The sequence below is a fragment of the Pongo pygmaeus genome, chromosome 20, assembly GCF_028885625.2.
Source record: "Pongo pygmaeus isolate AG05252 chromosome 20, NHGRI_mPonPyg2-v2.0_pri, whole genome shotgun sequence".
NCBI classification, from domain to species: Eukaryota; Metazoa; Chordata; class Mammalia; order Primates; family Hominidae; genus Pongo; species Pongo pygmaeus.
In genome coordinates this window covers 52,763,910-52,779,681 of record NC_072393.2, presented here as the reverse complement: position 1 = coordinate 52,779,681, position 15,772 = coordinate 52,763,910, and the positions used below count along the sequence as shown (strand labels likewise).

The 15,772-nt window shown below is 59.3% G+C and overlaps 1 protein-coding gene across 3 annotated transcripts in view; it reads left to right on the top strand.

Moving 5' to 3' along the window:
• STRN4 (striatin 4) overlaps nucleotides 1-15,772 on the top strand; it is a 27,017-nt gene extending 11,245 nt beyond the window's left edge. For 2 of the 3 annotated variants that reach the window (XM_054466305.2, XM_063657223.1), the window contains 14 exons: nucleotides 2,023-2,220; nucleotides 4,385-4,526; nucleotides 6,485-6,644; nucleotides 7,256-7,369; nucleotides 7,694-7,809; nucleotides 9,598-9,773; nucleotides 9,867-9,914; nucleotides 10,319-10,440; nucleotides 11,959-12,129; nucleotides 12,293-12,433; nucleotides 12,905-13,003; nucleotides 13,173-13,259; nucleotides 14,479-14,714; nucleotides 14,949-15,772. In XM_054466305.2, coding sequence (XP_054322280.1) covers nucleotides 2,023-2,220; nucleotides 4,385-4,526; nucleotides 6,485-6,644; nucleotides 7,256-7,369; nucleotides 7,694-7,809; nucleotides 9,598-9,773; nucleotides 9,867-9,914; nucleotides 10,319-10,440; nucleotides 11,959-12,129; nucleotides 12,293-12,433; nucleotides 12,905-13,003; nucleotides 13,173-13,259; nucleotides 14,479-14,648 — 1,744 coding nt within the window. In that variant the 3' untranslated portion in view covers nucleotides 14,649-14,714; nucleotides 14,949-15,772. The remainder of the gene's footprint in view (nucleotides 1-2,022; nucleotides 2,221-4,384; nucleotides 4,527-6,484; nucleotides 6,645-7,255; nucleotides 7,370-7,693; nucleotides 7,810-9,597; nucleotides 9,774-9,866; nucleotides 9,915-10,318; nucleotides 10,441-11,958; nucleotides 12,130-12,292; nucleotides 12,434-12,904; nucleotides 13,004-13,172; nucleotides 13,260-14,478; nucleotides 14,715-14,948) is intronic. The other variant, XM_054466306.2, reaches the window with a different exon arrangement.

The following is a 15,772-nucleotide window of genomic DNA, read 5'->3' as shown; positions in this document are numbered from 1 at the left end:
AACCTCTGCCTCCCGGGTTCAAGTGATTCTCGTGCTTCAGCCTCTCAAGTAGCTGGGATTACAGGTGTGTGCCACCACACCTGGCTAATTTTTGTATTTTTAGTAAAGACAGGGTTTTACCATGTTGGCCAAGCTGGTCTTGAACACCTGAGCTCAAGTGATCCACCTGCCTTGTCCTCCCAAAGTGCTGGGATTACAGGTGTGAGCCACCGCGCCCAGCCCAGCTTATATATTTTATAAAAGCTGGGATTTGTTTTCACTGTTAAGAGTTGCAAACATCGGCTGGGCGCAGTGGCTCACGCCTGTAATCCCAGCACTTTGGGAGGCCGAGGCGGGCAGATCACGAGGTCAGGAGATCGAGACCATCCTGGCTAACACGATGAAACCCTGTCTCTACTAAAAATACAAAAAATTAGCCGGGCGTGGTGGTGGGCGCCTGTAGTCCCAGCTACTCGGGAGGCTGAGGCGGGAGAATCGCTTGAACTTGGCAGGTGGAGCTTGCAGTGAGCCAAGATTGCGCCACTGCACTCCAGCCTGGGCGACAGAGCGAGACTCCGTCTCAATAACAAACAAACAAAAAAAAGTTACGAACATCTCTCCATATGAATTAGTTATGTTGCATCACTTTGAAGACCTTATAATTTCCTTCCTTTGGTCCTATGGAGAAAAAAAAAAACCAACATATAATGTCTGTCATATAGATGACCATAACTCTCCATGGCCAGTTCCTTGTATTTTGTCGAGGTTGCTTTTAATTTTTTTGTATTATAGACAATGTGATAAAAATCAGGAAGGTATTTGTGCATACCCTTGATTTCCTCAAGTTGATATCTGGAAGTGGGGTTGCTAGCTTAAAGTGTGTGCAAACAATAACCCTAAAACAATAATAGTAATACTAACAGGCTACACTTACCAAAGTACCTCTTATGTGCCTGGCACTGTGCTAAACATTTTCCACCTGTTGGCTCCTCACTGAGATCTCTGTGTGGTGTAATGCTACAGAGGGTGTTCCCCTCATGAGAAAACTGGCATGCGGTGAGGTGATCTGTTTACACAACGTTGCATGGTTAATTTGTGGGATCTTGGGCAATCCTCCCCCAGTGCCCAGTTTTAAAGCCCCATGCTTCCCTGTCTCTCTTTTGGTGGGGAGATAGGAGCCTCAGACACACACAGGCACACAGGATGAGACGTACATGCGGGTGTGTGCAGCCTAACATTCAAGAGACAGGGTCAGGGCTGCGAAGGGACAGGGAACGGCAAAGGCCTCCTGGCCAGGAAGCCTCCTGAGGACTAGCAAGGGACTGTTGTCTCTGTATTTTGAAGCCACAGATACCCCAAATTGATTTTTGTTCTTTTTTCCTTCTTCTTTTTTTACTTTTAGTCCAGTCCCAGCTGGCTTCAGTTTTTAAATTGCAGAAGTAATAAGTGCTCATTTGTAGAAGTAAGTAGAGTAAGTTGCAAAAGTTCCTCTTTTACTCCCCTAATCCCATTCTCCAGAGGTCGCTGCTGTTATGTTTTCTATGGATCTTTCTAGGCCTCTTGGGGGACATAATACAAACGTGTGTTTGCGTGTGGTGTAAGCTTTATGCACATTAACGCCTTTTTGTTTTTTTCTACAAACATTGGCATCATGTGGATCATAGAACTTAGCGTTTTCGTTCTGCTGTTTACCGTGGCCAGCTTCCCTTAAGGCTCTGCCCTGTTGATCTTCTGCCTCGCAGCGCTATGAGTCATTTGTTGACATAGCCCCTGTCGGTGGGTGCTGAGGCTGGTCCCTGTGCTTCAGCTTCCCCATACAGCAGTGCAGGGAGCACCCTCACACATAGCATTGTGTGTGTGTACAAGGGCTTCCACTGGAAATAGCCTTGACGGGGAACAGCTGGAGCGAGGGTGTGCTTATGTCAGATTTTGGTGTATGCTCTTAAGTGGCCCCTTACGAGGTTGTCTCAGTTTGCATTGGCCCCTGCAGTACATGAAGAAGCCCAGGGGATGTCTGACCCACGTGGCTCTGCACCCCTGCAGGTACCTGGAAGAGGTGGGCTACACAGACACCATCCTCGACATGCGGTCCAAGCGCGTCCGTTCCCTGCTGGGCCGCTCGCTGGAGCTCAACGGGGCAGTGGAGCCGAGTGAAGGGGCCCCCAGGGCTCCACCAGGCCCTGCGGGGCTCAGTGGCGGGGAGTCGCTGCTGGTGAAACAGATCGAGGAGCAGATAAAGAGGTGAGCCCGTGGGCCTGGCAGGTGTGTCTCTCTGTTCCTCCTGACTGCTGGTGAAGGCCAGGGTCAGAGTGTCAGCTGATGGTGCTGGGTGCCCTGGTGGCCCCTTCTCCTGGAGTATGCCGTGGGCTCCCTTGTTCCGAAACCCTCAGTCCTTTCACTGCTGGGATCCCCTGGATTCTGTTCTGGGTTCCCTCCACATGCTTCCCCATGGCCTCATCTCTAGCCCTGCTCCCGTCCTGATACTCAGGCCTGCCTGCTTGTCGGTCACGTGGGGTGCTTACCGAAGGCAGACCCTGGGTGCCTCGCCAGCAGGGAGTGGAGCACACGTGGTCACCACCCTCAGGAAGCTCTGGCTTGTTCACTCTCATCAGCAATTGTGAGTTAAGCAGAACAAGTGAGGCCACGTAGGTGATGCTAAGCACGATGGAGACCACGAGGGCCAATATGTGCTCCTCTGTGGGGGGTGGGCAGGGAGGGCCTCTGTGGGCATTAAATGGAGGGTAAGCCACACGAGTGGCTGGGAGGAGAATGTTCTAGGCAGAGGGCACAGTGAACCCCGAGGTCCAGAGGCAGGAGAGACGCAGCCTGCACAGAAGCAGCACAAGGCCGGCGTGGCCGCAGGCGGTGAGGTGTGGGCTGCGGGGAGGTTGTGGTCTCAGGAGTCAGCCACTCAGGGCCTTGGGCTGGGATGGAGTCTGAGTTTGACTCAGGGTTGTGGGAAGCCAGTGCTTTCGAGCAGCGGAGTGACATAATCTGACGTACCTGATCCACTCTGAGAAGGAGAGGTGTGGGAGCGTCACAGAGGAGGCAGGGGGACCAGTTCGGAGATGGCTCGATGTCCGGGACACAGCTGACGGACTTCGGCGGTGGTGAGGCGAGAGGTGTCAGCTTCCCCAGAGGCTTTCAGGCAGTCGACACTAGAGGACTGTAGCTAAGGGGAGAGGAAAAGAAACGAGCGACCCCAGGGTTTGGTGTGAGCCACTGGAGCAGCATCCCCTGAGACAGGGAAGCCTGGGAGTGGAAGTTCTGGGGGCTGCCGAGGTTGTGTGTGAAGTGTGAGGGGCCTGTTTACCCCCACGTGGAGAAGCAGAGCTCGTCTGGAGCTCGGGGGCATTTGGCCCCTAAACATAGCTCTAGTTGAACAAGCACATGGGCATTCTTTGGAAAGCCATGGCCGTCTGCAGTGCCTGCAGGAGTGAGTGTACATGACGCAGAGAGGAGATCTGGGGACTGCCCGGGTGCTCTCCCACTTAGAGGCTGGAGGGAGGAACAGGAGGAGGAAGCTGAGAAAGAGGCTGAGCCTGTGCAGCGTGTCAGTGTCGTTGTGGGAGGAAGGCCCGTGAGAATGGAGTCCTGTGTCCCACTGCAAGTGCAGCGAGTGTTCTGAGGATGGAGTGGAGCTCTGGGGATGGCAGCCGTGAGGCGAGAGGGTACATCTGCAGTGACCTCTGCACCCGTTGGTAACTGGCAGTTGACAAGACCTCCAGGGCATCAACCTGATGGCAGAAAGGGGGGATGTTTGCGTCGATCTGCACTTCGAATTCCACCCTGCCTTCTCCCGCAGTCAGGCTGGGTCAATACCTCCTCTGCTATAACTTGTCATGAAGTTGGAAGCCAGGAGGTGGAAGGAGGAGTGCCATCTGTTGCTGGGGATAGTGCAGGCTCCTGGGTAGCAGGGATCGCTGGCGCCCCTGCTTGCGCGAGGCTGGCTGGCTTTCGGTGCCTCGCCGAGCATTTGTAGAATGGCTGTTTCCTCTTTCCTGCAGGGCGTGTTTGCCTCCTGCCTGACCTGCCCTTGTGGTCTGACTGGGTTGTGGGAATGGGGACTGCTGAGTCAGTGGCACTTTCTCATCCAGCTTTCCTTCTGACTCAGCACGATGGAGATTTGTGACCAGGGTTGGGGGCTGGCCCTCTGAAACTCAGGTCGGCGGTCGTTGAGAGCTGGGTTCCGTTTGTGGTCTGAATGAGGCTTCCAGTTGGAATGAGCATTTGTTGGGCAGAGGCTGGGGTTGGGGTTCTGTGTGTGACCAGAGTCAAGGCTGTTCAGGGCTTAGGGGGTTAGCTGGGTCTGGGCTCTGGCCACCAAGCCTGGGAGGGCACCTTCCTATCTGAGCTTTGACACCTGGCAGGACTCATGCCTCCTCTGCTCTGCTGTCTTCGTCAGGAACGCGGCAGGCAAAGATGGCAAAGAGCGCTTGGGCGGCTCAGTGCTGGGGCAGATCCCCTTCCTGCAGAACTGCGAGGACGAAGACAGCGACGAGGACGATGAGCTGGACAGTGTGCAGCACAAGAAGCAGCGTGTGAAGGTGAGCCCTTCCTCCACGCCCTGCACAGCCTGGCCTGGGTGTGACCTGATCGAGGCCCTTCCCAGAGTCAGCCTGGGCCTTCAGGGGCTGCGGTGTGTGCTGGCAGCAGGGATATGGAGACACACAGGCCCTGGCCTCGAGGAGCTTGTGGCCAGCAGCGGCCTTGTAAATAGTCATGTGCAGAAGGACGCGTTGTGGTGGAGGCAGGGGCATGTGCCCGTGAAGGAGGGATCTGTGGGAGATGGCCTCGGAGCTTTCCCTGAGCCCTGGGCTTCCCATTAGCGGGTTCCTTTGCCTGGGTCCCCTTTCTTTTCTCCTTTAGACTCAGCTCAGACACCCCCTCCTCCAGGAAGCCTTCTCTGACTCACCCTGGGCTCCCTTCCCTGGCCCTGGCCACTCTGGGGTCCTCCCTGTCTGGTCTGTATTCCTCCTGACCCCTCCCTGGGAGGGACTGGGCCTGTGTGGGCCTCCACTCCATCTCCAGTAACCCCAGTGTGGCTCAGCACAGAGTCGCACCCCAAGTAGAGTGGCGTGCACGGAGCCGTAGCACTGCAGGAGGCCTAGAGGAAGAGCAGGAGGGCTAAGTCCAGGGTCTCAAATGCTAGCCCCTGGTCCAGACGCTTGGTCCTTCCCACCCCTCTGAGAATTTCTAGTCATTTTCCACCCCTCCACCCATTCCATCAGGAATCATCCGTGGTGTTTGCACCCCTGCAGGCCTGCACCCTTGGGCTGGCTGGTTGGGTAGGGCTCTCTGTCTCCACGCAGTAGCCCTCCAGCGAGGCACAGCTGGGAACCCAGGGGACTGCCCGTGGCTCCCAGGCGGCCCTGGCCCAGCTGCGTGAGTTCGGGCCCACACTTCTTTGTCTTGGCTTCAGTCTCCTCACCCTTTAGATGGGGCTGAGTCCCTCTGTCTGGGTTGTTGAGGATTTAATTAGAATGAGCTGGTGCCCAGGAAGCCCTCAGCTGCACGGTGGCTGTCCCCCAAGTGCTCATTAGGTGTTAGTCGGTGGCGCTGGTGGCACTTGGTAGTGGTGGAGCCCTGATAGTTCCAGGCACTGTTGGTGGAGCACAATTGCCACTCGTGTGCCTCTCAGAGCACCTGTGGTGGTTCCCTCCTCTGGAGTCCTGAGCCCGGCCGCTGCCTTTCTGGGCATGCTGTCTAAACCCTCCCCTTCCCCATTCTTTGCACAAGTGTTGAATAAACCTTGGCCCTAAGTCTTCTCCATGCCCCTTCCCTCTGGTCCCCCCCATGCAGGTCAGAGGCTGGTCCCTCGCTGGGGCCCGAGAGGTGTCGCCAAACTCAGCCTGGGGGGCTGACATGTGGAAGGGGCCAGCCGCGCCCTGGAGGAGTTCACAGTGGGCAGAGCTTGGCTTGGCGACCTAGGGCAAGTGGGTTCCTGCTGCTCAGCCTGTCTCCTGGCCTGTAACGTGGGAATGATAATGACAGTGTTCACGGTAGCTGTTCGCAGGGTTGGGGGTTAAGTGAAGTCGTGTCTGTGAGGGGTAGTCAGTGGTCGTTCAGTGAGTGGAATTTGCTCTTGTGCCAGCACGGCGGCCGGTGCTGTGTTTATCGCTGCAATGCTGTGGTCCATTTGTCCTCACTTGTTTGCACCTCCATATATTCACACACGGACACCAGTGCATATCTGCCCTCCCTGCGGGCAGATTGTTGCATTATCTGACTTTTCTTCATCCGAGGCACCTTGCTGGGGGACTGGAGCAGGCTGAGCCCTGGCTAGGCCAAGGACTGCGTGAGGGTGGGGTCAGGCCAGCCGGCCCTAGTGGTAGCAGCTGTCCAAGGCCCAGCAGGGGGCGCTCCAGGGCAGCTGGCTGGCGGCTGAGGCATCCCCATGAGCAGAGACAGGCCCAGAGCCCTGGCTTATCTGTTCCTAGGACGGAGGTGGCTTAGTCTCTGGACAAGAGGCCCCCTGACTTGTCTGGCTTTCTCCATGCGCCAGCTCCCATCCAAGGCCCTGGTGCCCGAAATGGAAGACGAGGACGAGGAAGACGACTCCGAGGATGCTATCAATGAGTTTGATTTCCTGGGCTCAGGAGAGGATGGGGAAGGGGCTCCAGACCCTCGGCGGTGCACTGTGGATGGGAGCCCCCACGAGCTGGGTGAGCTGACGTTTTCTGGCCAGCCCCCACTTGCCTTCCCCACCGAGGGGGTGGGAGCAGGCTCAGCTGCCCGCAGCTGCTTCCTGTGCAGGGTCTTTCTACCGGACGGATATGTTTCCTGAGAGGAGGGTAGCCAAGGAGAGCAGGAGGCCCAGGCCATGGCCGCCGGCCCCTCACCCCTTCCCTGGAAAATCCCCATGGAGACGCAGGCGGGCCTGGCTTTTCCTGAAGTGAGGCCGCCAGCCCTCCAGGGCGGGCGTCCAGCTCTGGCTGGCCTCAAGGAGGGAACAGGATGAGGACCCAGTCGGGGAGAGGCAGGTGGGAGGGCCGCATCTTCCTCTCTGCCCTGTGACTCCCAAGTTAGGAGGGCTCTCAGATCACGTGGGATGGGTGGCTGGGGCCTGAGGCCTAGGCAAGGCAGTGACCTGCCCACTGCCCCACGGAGGGGCCCAATCAACCTCCTCTCCTCTGCCCATTCCCTCCCCGACGCGGGGCCAGAGCTTCACAGCCCCACAGAGTGGCAGGGGGCCCTCAGTGTGGGGAAAGCGTCACCTATGCCAGACTGGGTTGGAACTGCTGGGCGACTCCGGCCCTATGCCTCGACCCTGCAGAAAGCCGTCGGGTCAAACTCCAAGGCATTCTGGCTGACCTGCGGGATGTGGATGGGCTGCCCCCAAAAGTGACTGGCCCGCCTCCTGGCACACCCCAGCCCCGGCCACACGAAGGTAAGAGGCACCCCCTACCTGGTCCCAGTCCTGCGGGCCCATGGCAGAGGGAGGCTGCAGAGCTGAGCCCAGGGCTTCTGTGTCCTCAGGGTCGAGGCCCAGCCTCCAGTCTGCAGCCTCCCTGCCCCAAAAGTTCGTCTGTCTGTCTGTCTCCCTCTCTTTTTGTCTGTCCTGCCCTGTCTGTCTCTCTGTCTCTTTCCAGCTGTGATTCTTCATCTTGTCCTCTCCCTGTCTCTCTCTCTCGCTCTATCTCTTTCTCTGCCTCTCTCTGTCATTCTCTCTCTCCCTGGCCCTCTCTGCCCCTCCCTCCCCTCCCCCTACCAGGTTCCTTTGGCTTCTCCTCAGACGTCTTCATCATGGACACTATCGGGGGCGGGGAGGTGAGCCTGGGGGACTTGGCAGATCTCACCGTCACCAACGACAACGACCTCAGCTGCGATGTAAGTTCTCCGGGTGCCCCCCACGCTGTCCCCATTGGGCATTGCGCCCAGGGCCAGCCCCTGCAAGCTCTGACTGGGTGCCGCCCATGCCCTGTTCATCGTGTTTCACAGAGGGGTGCAGATGTAGACGGTGGAGGGACTTGACTGCGGTCGCCAAGGCACAGGGTCTGGAAGACTCTGGAGCCTGTGTCTTAATCACAGTTCCATGGCTCCTCCACTCAGTGCCCCTCCCACCCTGGTGATTTGGGATGCAGGAAGATGACCTGTAGCCACCCCCTGCTCTGCCAGGTCAGGCCAATCTAGTGTGAATGGGCAGCTGGGCTGAAATGAAATGTTCCGGGCCTCAGATACGTGGACGGGCGTCTGGCCATCTGGGAGCCTTTGGCCAGCTGGGAGCTTTTGGTGTGGGTGCATGTGCACATTTTACTGTGACAGAATGGGATTTCCAGTGTTGGTGACCCTAGCGAGGCTGGGTGGGGACTGCTGTGAGATTCAGGAAGTGGGGCCACAGAGGCCTGAGAAGTGGAGTGTGCCATGGGGTCCCTCTGCACGCCCCGAGATGTCACTCCATCTTGGGGAAGTACAATGTTCTGAGCCCCGCTAGGGGAGGGGGTGAGTGAACCACACTGTAGCAGATCCTCTGACCCTAAAGAACTGTGGCAGAAGGGACAGCTGAGGCAGGGACGTCAGCTGGGAGCCCATCTTGGGGCATGGCACTGAGGCTTGCCTGGTACTCTGCTCGTCATCTCTCCTGAACCTGGCCCTCTCCGGGTCCCCTGCTGGGTGAGCGGCACCAGGGCGCATGCAGTGTGGTGGACAGAGGCCCCCACACCTCTCCCACTTGTGCACTGCCTCCCGCTTCATGGTCACTTGTCTGGTCTCCATGCCGTCATCTCCCCTGGGACTTCCTGGCCTCTCAGCCTCTTTCTCTGAGGCTACTTTTTTTTTTTTTTTGCTTCTCAAGAGAGGATCTCCCTATGTTACCCAGGCTGGTCTCCAACTTCTGGGGTCAAATGATCGTCCTGCCTTGGCCTCCCAAAGTTCTGGGATTACAGGCATGAGCCACCATGCCCAGTCTGTGGCTACTTTTACCTGCCCCTAATCTGAGCCTCTCAGGGGTGGCAGGAACAAGCCATGTCGTTCCCCTGCTCTACACAGTTCCCCGGCTCCTTGTTTCTCTGAGGCTTTTTCTCAGGATGAAACGCACATTCCTCCGGGGCTCACTACCCAGCGCCTGCCTCATCCCCTGCCACTCCCCTTGCCTCCTGCAGCCTGTACCACTGACCTCTCAGGCCTGGGCCTGCCCTTGCTGCCTCAGGGCCTCTGCACGGGCCCTTTCCCTCTCCAGGGCCCTCTCCTTATCTGGTGAAGTCCTGCTCGCTCGTGCTCCCTCAGGAAAGCCTCAGTGGCCCCCAGGGAGGAGGGCAGGCTGCCTGATGTCTCTCTGTGCATCTTTAATTCATTGCCCTGCTCGTGGCTGATGATCCTGCACACTTGTGGGATGGTCCAGTTGTGTCCCCCATTCCCCTTCCTCTCAACTGCAAGACCCCAAGGGGTCAGGCTCACCTTTGTCTCTCCAGAACCCAGCACAGTGTGGGGACTTGGGCGAGCGTGGAGACTCTGCCCAGCAGAGGAAGGGGAGAGGTCCCGGCTGGAGCCCAGGCTCTGAGGGCATTCCTGCCAGGGTCATCTGGGTGGAAGACAGGGGGCCTCAAGCCCTGGGTGTCAGTGTCTGCATGACTGCTGGGATGGATGCGAAGACACTGAGGTAGCTCCCCCCAACCCCAGCTGTCTGACAGCAAAGATGCTTTTAAAAAGACGTGGAACCCCAAGTTCACCCTGCGCTCGCACTATGACGGCATTCGTTCCCTGGCCTTCCACCACAGCCAGTCGGCTCTGCTCACCGCCTCCGAGGATGGCACACTCAAGCTCTGGAACCTGCAGAAGGCGGTCACGGCCAAGAAGTGAGGGCAGCAAGCTCAGAGCCGGGGGCAGGGGCATCTGGGGACGGGGGTGACAGGGTCTCAGTGACATCAGGCTCTTCTGTCATCCCACAGGAATGCGGCGCTAGATGTGGAACCTATCCATGCTTTCCGGGCTCACAGGTAGAGAGGTGCCCCTGAGCCTGCTAGAAACTTCGTCCTAAATGCAGCCTGACTCCTGACCTGCTCACTGCCATCGCAGGAGGCCCATGGCAGGAGGCAGGACAGCAGGGGGCTCTGAGTGCCCGCCCCCTTCATGATATACACAGCCCTGGCTCCTGGGGCTCCGTGCTGACTTTCACATGCCCTGGCAGCTGGTACTCAGCACAGCCCTTCAGGGGAGGAGATGGAGGTGGGGTGGGGGAGGGCAGGGGACAGGCAGCTTGTCCAGGTAGCATGGCCAGAGCCCCAGTCGCTGAATTCCTTTTGGCCATCCTTGAAGAATGCTAGTAGGGAACTTAGGTCCTGTGGCCAGGGGAGGTCCTGAGCTGGTTTCATCCCCCTTTCCGCATCTTTGTCCCTTCCAGGGGCCCAGTGTTGGCTGTGGCTATGGGTAGCAACAGTGAATACTGCTACAGTGGCGGGGCAGATGCCTGCATCCACAGTTGGAAGATTCCAGACCTCAGCATGGATCCCTACGATGGCTATGGTGAGGACAACGCCTCCCGCCTTCCCGTCACATCCACTGGGGCCTGGCCGTCCCCTCCACGCATGCACACGTTGCATCCACCTCTTGCCAACACTGCAGGCCTCAGCAGTGCGTGTGATGGCTCCCCCGTCTGCTCTGTTGTGAGCAGCACGATGTAGCGTGTGGCCAAGGGACGAGCCAGCCGGGATGGGAATGATGGCTGTGGGAGGAGGTGGTGAAGCTGCCTGAGAGTCCATGTGAGCCGGCGTCCAGAAGGCAGAGCTGGGGCCGCCCAGGCTGGGAGCAGCCCATGCACAGGCGTGGCTGGCCCTGGCAGCCTCTGCTCTGCCGTGCTGTGTACTCTGTGTGTGGGGATCCGCCAGGGTCTCTGCGCAGTTGAGGGGAGGGCATGTCCAGAGAAAGCAGAGAAGGTGGAGTTAGCTGGGCCAGGCTGGAGGGAGTTGGGGCTTTCTCTTTGGAGCATCTATGACCTAAGTAGGGAAGTGACCAGATTGTCACTTCTGTTCAACATCTGTCCCCATGTTCTCTGCCACCTTTTTTTTTTTTTTTAGAGACAAAGAGTCTTACTCTGTCACCCAGGCTGGAATGCAGTGGCGTGATCTTGGCTTACTGCAACCTCTACCTCCTGGGTTCAAGTGATTCTCGTGCCTCAGCCTCCCGAGTAGCTGGGATTACAGGCATGCACCACCATATCCAGCTATTTTTTGTATTTTTGGTAGAGACGGGGTTTCACCATGTTGACCAGGCTGGTCTTGAACTCCTGACCTCAGGTGATCCACACACCTTGGCCTCCCAAAGTGCTGGGATTGCAGGCGGGAGCCACTGCGCCCGGCTCTGCGTCCTCTTGATCATGCACCTGGCCCTGCGCTCCACCTTGTCCAGGCAGAGTTCAGAGGTCTTTGTCTCCTCTTAAGGGGAGGACAGACTTTAGAGAACAGGCTCACCTGCACAAGGTCAGGATCGGTCCCAGCTACATTAGCCACCACACTTTCGGTGTCAGCAGGCCAGAGCTGCTGGTGTGGACTCCAGCAACCAGGGAAGCAGTGATTGGACCTCTGAATGACCAGGGGGCTTTGGAGAGACCAGGCAAAGCTCATGCACTTGGCCATGGGCTGAAAAGACTGCTTGGGCCAGGGTTGGGACCAACCTTTGGCCAGCAAAGGCCGCGTGCCGCTCCTGGAGCCACAGAACCATGCTGTTCCTTCTTCCTTAATGGAGCCCGAAAAATTCTGTATTGAGCTCCCAGTTTCTGGGCCCTGCTTGGGGAGACAGCCATGAATAGAGGGAAATCCCTGCCTTCTGGAGCCCTAGAACCTTCCTTGGAGAGCTAGTGGGCAGTGTGAGCAGCTGCCGGGCTGTCCTGGTGGTGGACAGTTCCGAGGGGCACCAGGTGTGAAGCGGGTGCGTGGGTGAATTGGAGCCCAGCTGCCTGGAGCTTGGCAGAGCTGGAGCTCTGGGCTGTCCAGGGAGGAGCTGGCAGCCCTGACACAGCCCATTTCCTCCCTGCGGTGGGTACAGACCCAAGTGTGCTGAGCCACGTCCTGGAGGGCCACGGGGACGCTGTGTGGGGCCTGGCCTTCAGTCCCACCTCCCAGCGCCTGGCCTCCTGCTCCGCCGATGGCACCGTCCGCATCTGGGACCCCAGCAGCAGCAGCCCGGCCTGCCTCTGCACCTTCCCCACAGCCAGCGGTGAGTGGGGGCCCCGGCGCCTCACTCTGGAGCTGTGCGGGGTCTGGAGGCTATCAGAGTGGTTCCTGCTGAGGCCCCAGGCCTCCCACCCACTGTCCCCCACCCTGGGGCAGGGCTGGGTCTGAGGGTCCATTCAGCAGCCTTCTCTTCCCTGCGCCCTCAGAGCACGGGGTCCCCACCTCAGTGGCCTTCACCAGCACCGAGCCTGCCCACGTGGTGGCCTCCTTCCGCTCTGGCGACACCGTCTTGTATGACATGGAGGCTGGTAGCGCCCTCCTCACGCTGGAGTCCCGGGGCAGCAGCGGTAAGGGGGCTGACATCAGCTCATGGAATTGGTCTCAGTGTCTTCTGGGCCCCACTTCCTCTTGGGGCTTTGGTGACCCCTTGCCAGTCAGCTCAGATGACTCCCCTGCACCCTCGGGCCCTGAGCAGGAAGGAAGTCGGGTCCCAGTGGAGGGCCCCCCGCCCTCACAGCCAGGGCACTGGCGGGGCTGAGTGGGGAGGGCGTTATCAGGGCCGCCCCGTCGGGCCCTCTTGGTAGAGTGGCGGAATGTGTTCATGTTTGTTATTCCTCTTCCCCCAGCCCCAAAACAGGGCCCAGGGGCTGCTTGTGCAGAACCAGCACTGCGGTCAGGGACCGGAGTGCCCTCACCCAGCCCCCCTCGACATCCAGGCAGAGGCTGGTATAGGGGCTGTCACGCTGCCCTCGTGCCTCTGTTCCGGTCTTCCTGATTTTCTCCTTGACATCCTGCCCTCTTCCTGCGTTTTCCTTCAGGTCCAACCCAGATCAACCAAGTGGTGAGTCATCCAAACCAGCCTCTCACCATCACCGCCCACGACGACAGGGGCATCCGCTTCCTGGACAATCGGACAGGTGAGGCCTAGCCCCTTGTGCTCGTGGTGGGTGGGGAGGGCCACAGGCAGGCAGCAGAGATGCTTGCGTCCCTGTGGGAGGCTCTGGGAGTGTCTCCTCCAGTCCTTTCACTCTCTCAGGCGAGGCCCAGAGTGGGAGGGGAACCTGCCACCCGCCCCTCTCGCCTCAGGTAAGCCGGTGCACTCCATGGTTGCACACCTGGACGCAGTCACCTGCCTAGCTGTGGACCCCAACGGCGCATTCCTGATGTCAGGAAGTAAGTTGGGCACACTAGTCCCACCAGGGTTGGGGAGAAGGGGAGGAAGAGGCCTGGGCACTGGCTCCAGGCGAGTGCTCAGGGGGCCCGGGGGCCAGGGCTGGGGGAAGCTGGTCTGGGCGGGAATGACCCTGGTGACCATAGGGGGCAGCACAGTCCGCTGGGGCCCTACTCTGGGGCACTGGAGCTGCATCGTCTCATTCGGCCTCTAAGCAGCCTGTGTGGTTGGTACTTTGATCCCCAGTTTACAGATGTGGGCCCTGATGCCCAGACGCTTTGTAACTTGGCCATTGAAGCTCTGTAACATCAGTCCAGGTCTACCTGGGGGTACCCGTGGGACTTCTGTGCTCCCACCCTGTTGTCTCTGGATAAGGGCATTGAGGTCAGCAACGTGGCTGTGCTTAGAAGGGATGGAGTGTGACGTGGGTGGGTGGAGGAGACTGGAGGTCGCTGTGGGGGTGAAGGGTGAGGCCTGCAGTGAGTGCAGCAGTGAGTGTGTGTGAGCACAGAGGTGCGGGCCGTGGTGTTGGAGGCTGTGGCTGGGCTCTGCCTCTGGGCCTGTGCTGGCAGCCTCTGGTGGGTAAGGGGCTGGTCAGTGAGCTCCAGCCCAGTGCCCAGACAGGGCTGTATTCTGGGGGCCACTAGACAGTGGAGGGAGCTGAGCCTTTGCCCTGCCTGATCCTCTTGACTCTAAATTAAACTTCTTGCCAGGGCCCTGCCCAGCCTGCCGTCCTCTCCCTTCTTCTCCCCAAGCCCCTGCTAAGGCTCTTGTGGCCACCCCCGCCTCCTGCCTCGGGACCTTTCCCGCCTGTCCTTCTGCCCGGAAGGCTCCCTGCATTCCTCCTGGGGCCATTCTGTCCTCACACTGACCGGCTGGGTTGCTTTCTTCTTTCTCTTCCTGTTGCCCAGCTGCAGCGTCAGTGCTGCGGGGCAGGGAGAGTTGCCTGTTTTGTTCACTGCCCACCGCCGCCCTGGGGCTCAGTGTGCAGTAGCTGCTCAGGAAATGCTGGGGGATAAGATGGACTGTGGACAGGAGGGGACCGGGGTTCTCCTTTGAGCAGGCCACAGGAGGTGATGAGCAGAGGGTGAAGAGGGTGAGAGAGGAGAGTTGAGCCCCACTTCCCCTGAGGCCTTTGGACAAGTCCAGGTGAGGGGTTCCAGGGCTGTGTCTGAGCGAGGAGCCCAGTGACCACCCCTTCTGTCCCCGACACCTGCACAGGCCATGACTGCTCCCTGCGTCTCTGGAGCCTGGACAACAAAACGTGCGTGCAGGAGATCACGGCCCACCGCAAGAAGCACGAGGAGGCCATCCACGCTGTCGCCTGCCACCCCAGCAAGGCCCTCATTGCCAGTGCTGGCGCCGACGCCCTGGCCAAGGTCTTCGTATGATACCCACCTGGCCCTGCCCTGGCCGTCACACTGGCTAGGGTGCGGGGCCGGGCAGGTGGGGCTGAGGTGAGGGCATAAACCCCCGCATTCTGGTCTCTGCATGCCCATGCCTAGTACTCCTGGGTGTGCTGAGCCCCGCAGTGCAGTCAGGGGCGTCCCGGGTGTGCTGAGCCCCGCGGTGCAGTCAGGGCGTCCTGTGAGGATCCCTGGGGGAGCCTCGGGCATGCAGGGGAGGGGTTGAGGCCTCAGAGGCGCCCTAGAGGCGGCGGCTCAGTCTCTCCTCCCTTCTCTCTCCCGCAGGGGACTCCCAGCCTCACTGGAGGTGCAGAGGCCTGGCCTCTGTCTGCCGTGGAGCCTGGTGGTGCTAACGGCCCTTTCCCCAGGAATCCCTCCCCGACGGCTGCCTTCCCCAAGCATCCAGCCTGGGGATGGGCCCCTTTCAGGAATCACCCCCGAGGATGGCCTCGGGGTTTCCCCCTGTGCCCTGACAGCCGCTCCTGGTATCAGAGCTGCCTTCCAGAGGGCAGCACAGCCAGGGCCGGGTGTCTTTAGGGATCAGTTTTTCCAAGACTCCAGAAGGTGCCAGGTTCTCCCCTTGAGCTCCTGCTCCCCCATCCCCCATCCTCCCAGATCTGGGCGGGAGCTGTGCTGGGAGAAAGGGTGGCAGCTGGGAGCCTCAGAGCTGAGCCCCGGCCTGGCTGTCCCTCCCCTCCGGCCCTCTCCACTGCTTTCCAGACACTAACCAAGGCCTCCAGGCCAGGGATTGCCCAAGACTCCTAGGGCAGCCTTCCCAGCGCCCCATGGCGTCGCCCATGGGTAGAGACGGCTTTCTTGTGCCCCTCCCTGGGGCATGGAGGGTGGAGTGGGCCTCGGGTCCCCCTGAACTCCCTGTATATCTGTATAAATAACGGGATTTTCATGGCGCCGCCCCACCCATGTTATCACTGTGTGATGGTCTCAGTCAGTCTCCTCCCTGTCTCCACTCTTTCCCTCTATTTATTTCACTCTCTTGTTTGGTTCTACCCTGCACCCTCGGTCCCCTTCCAGGTTCCTGTTTATAAGCCCCAACCCCTCTGCCCCCATCTTGTATGTGAAAACTTGTCTCAATAAACCCTTTGGAGTAA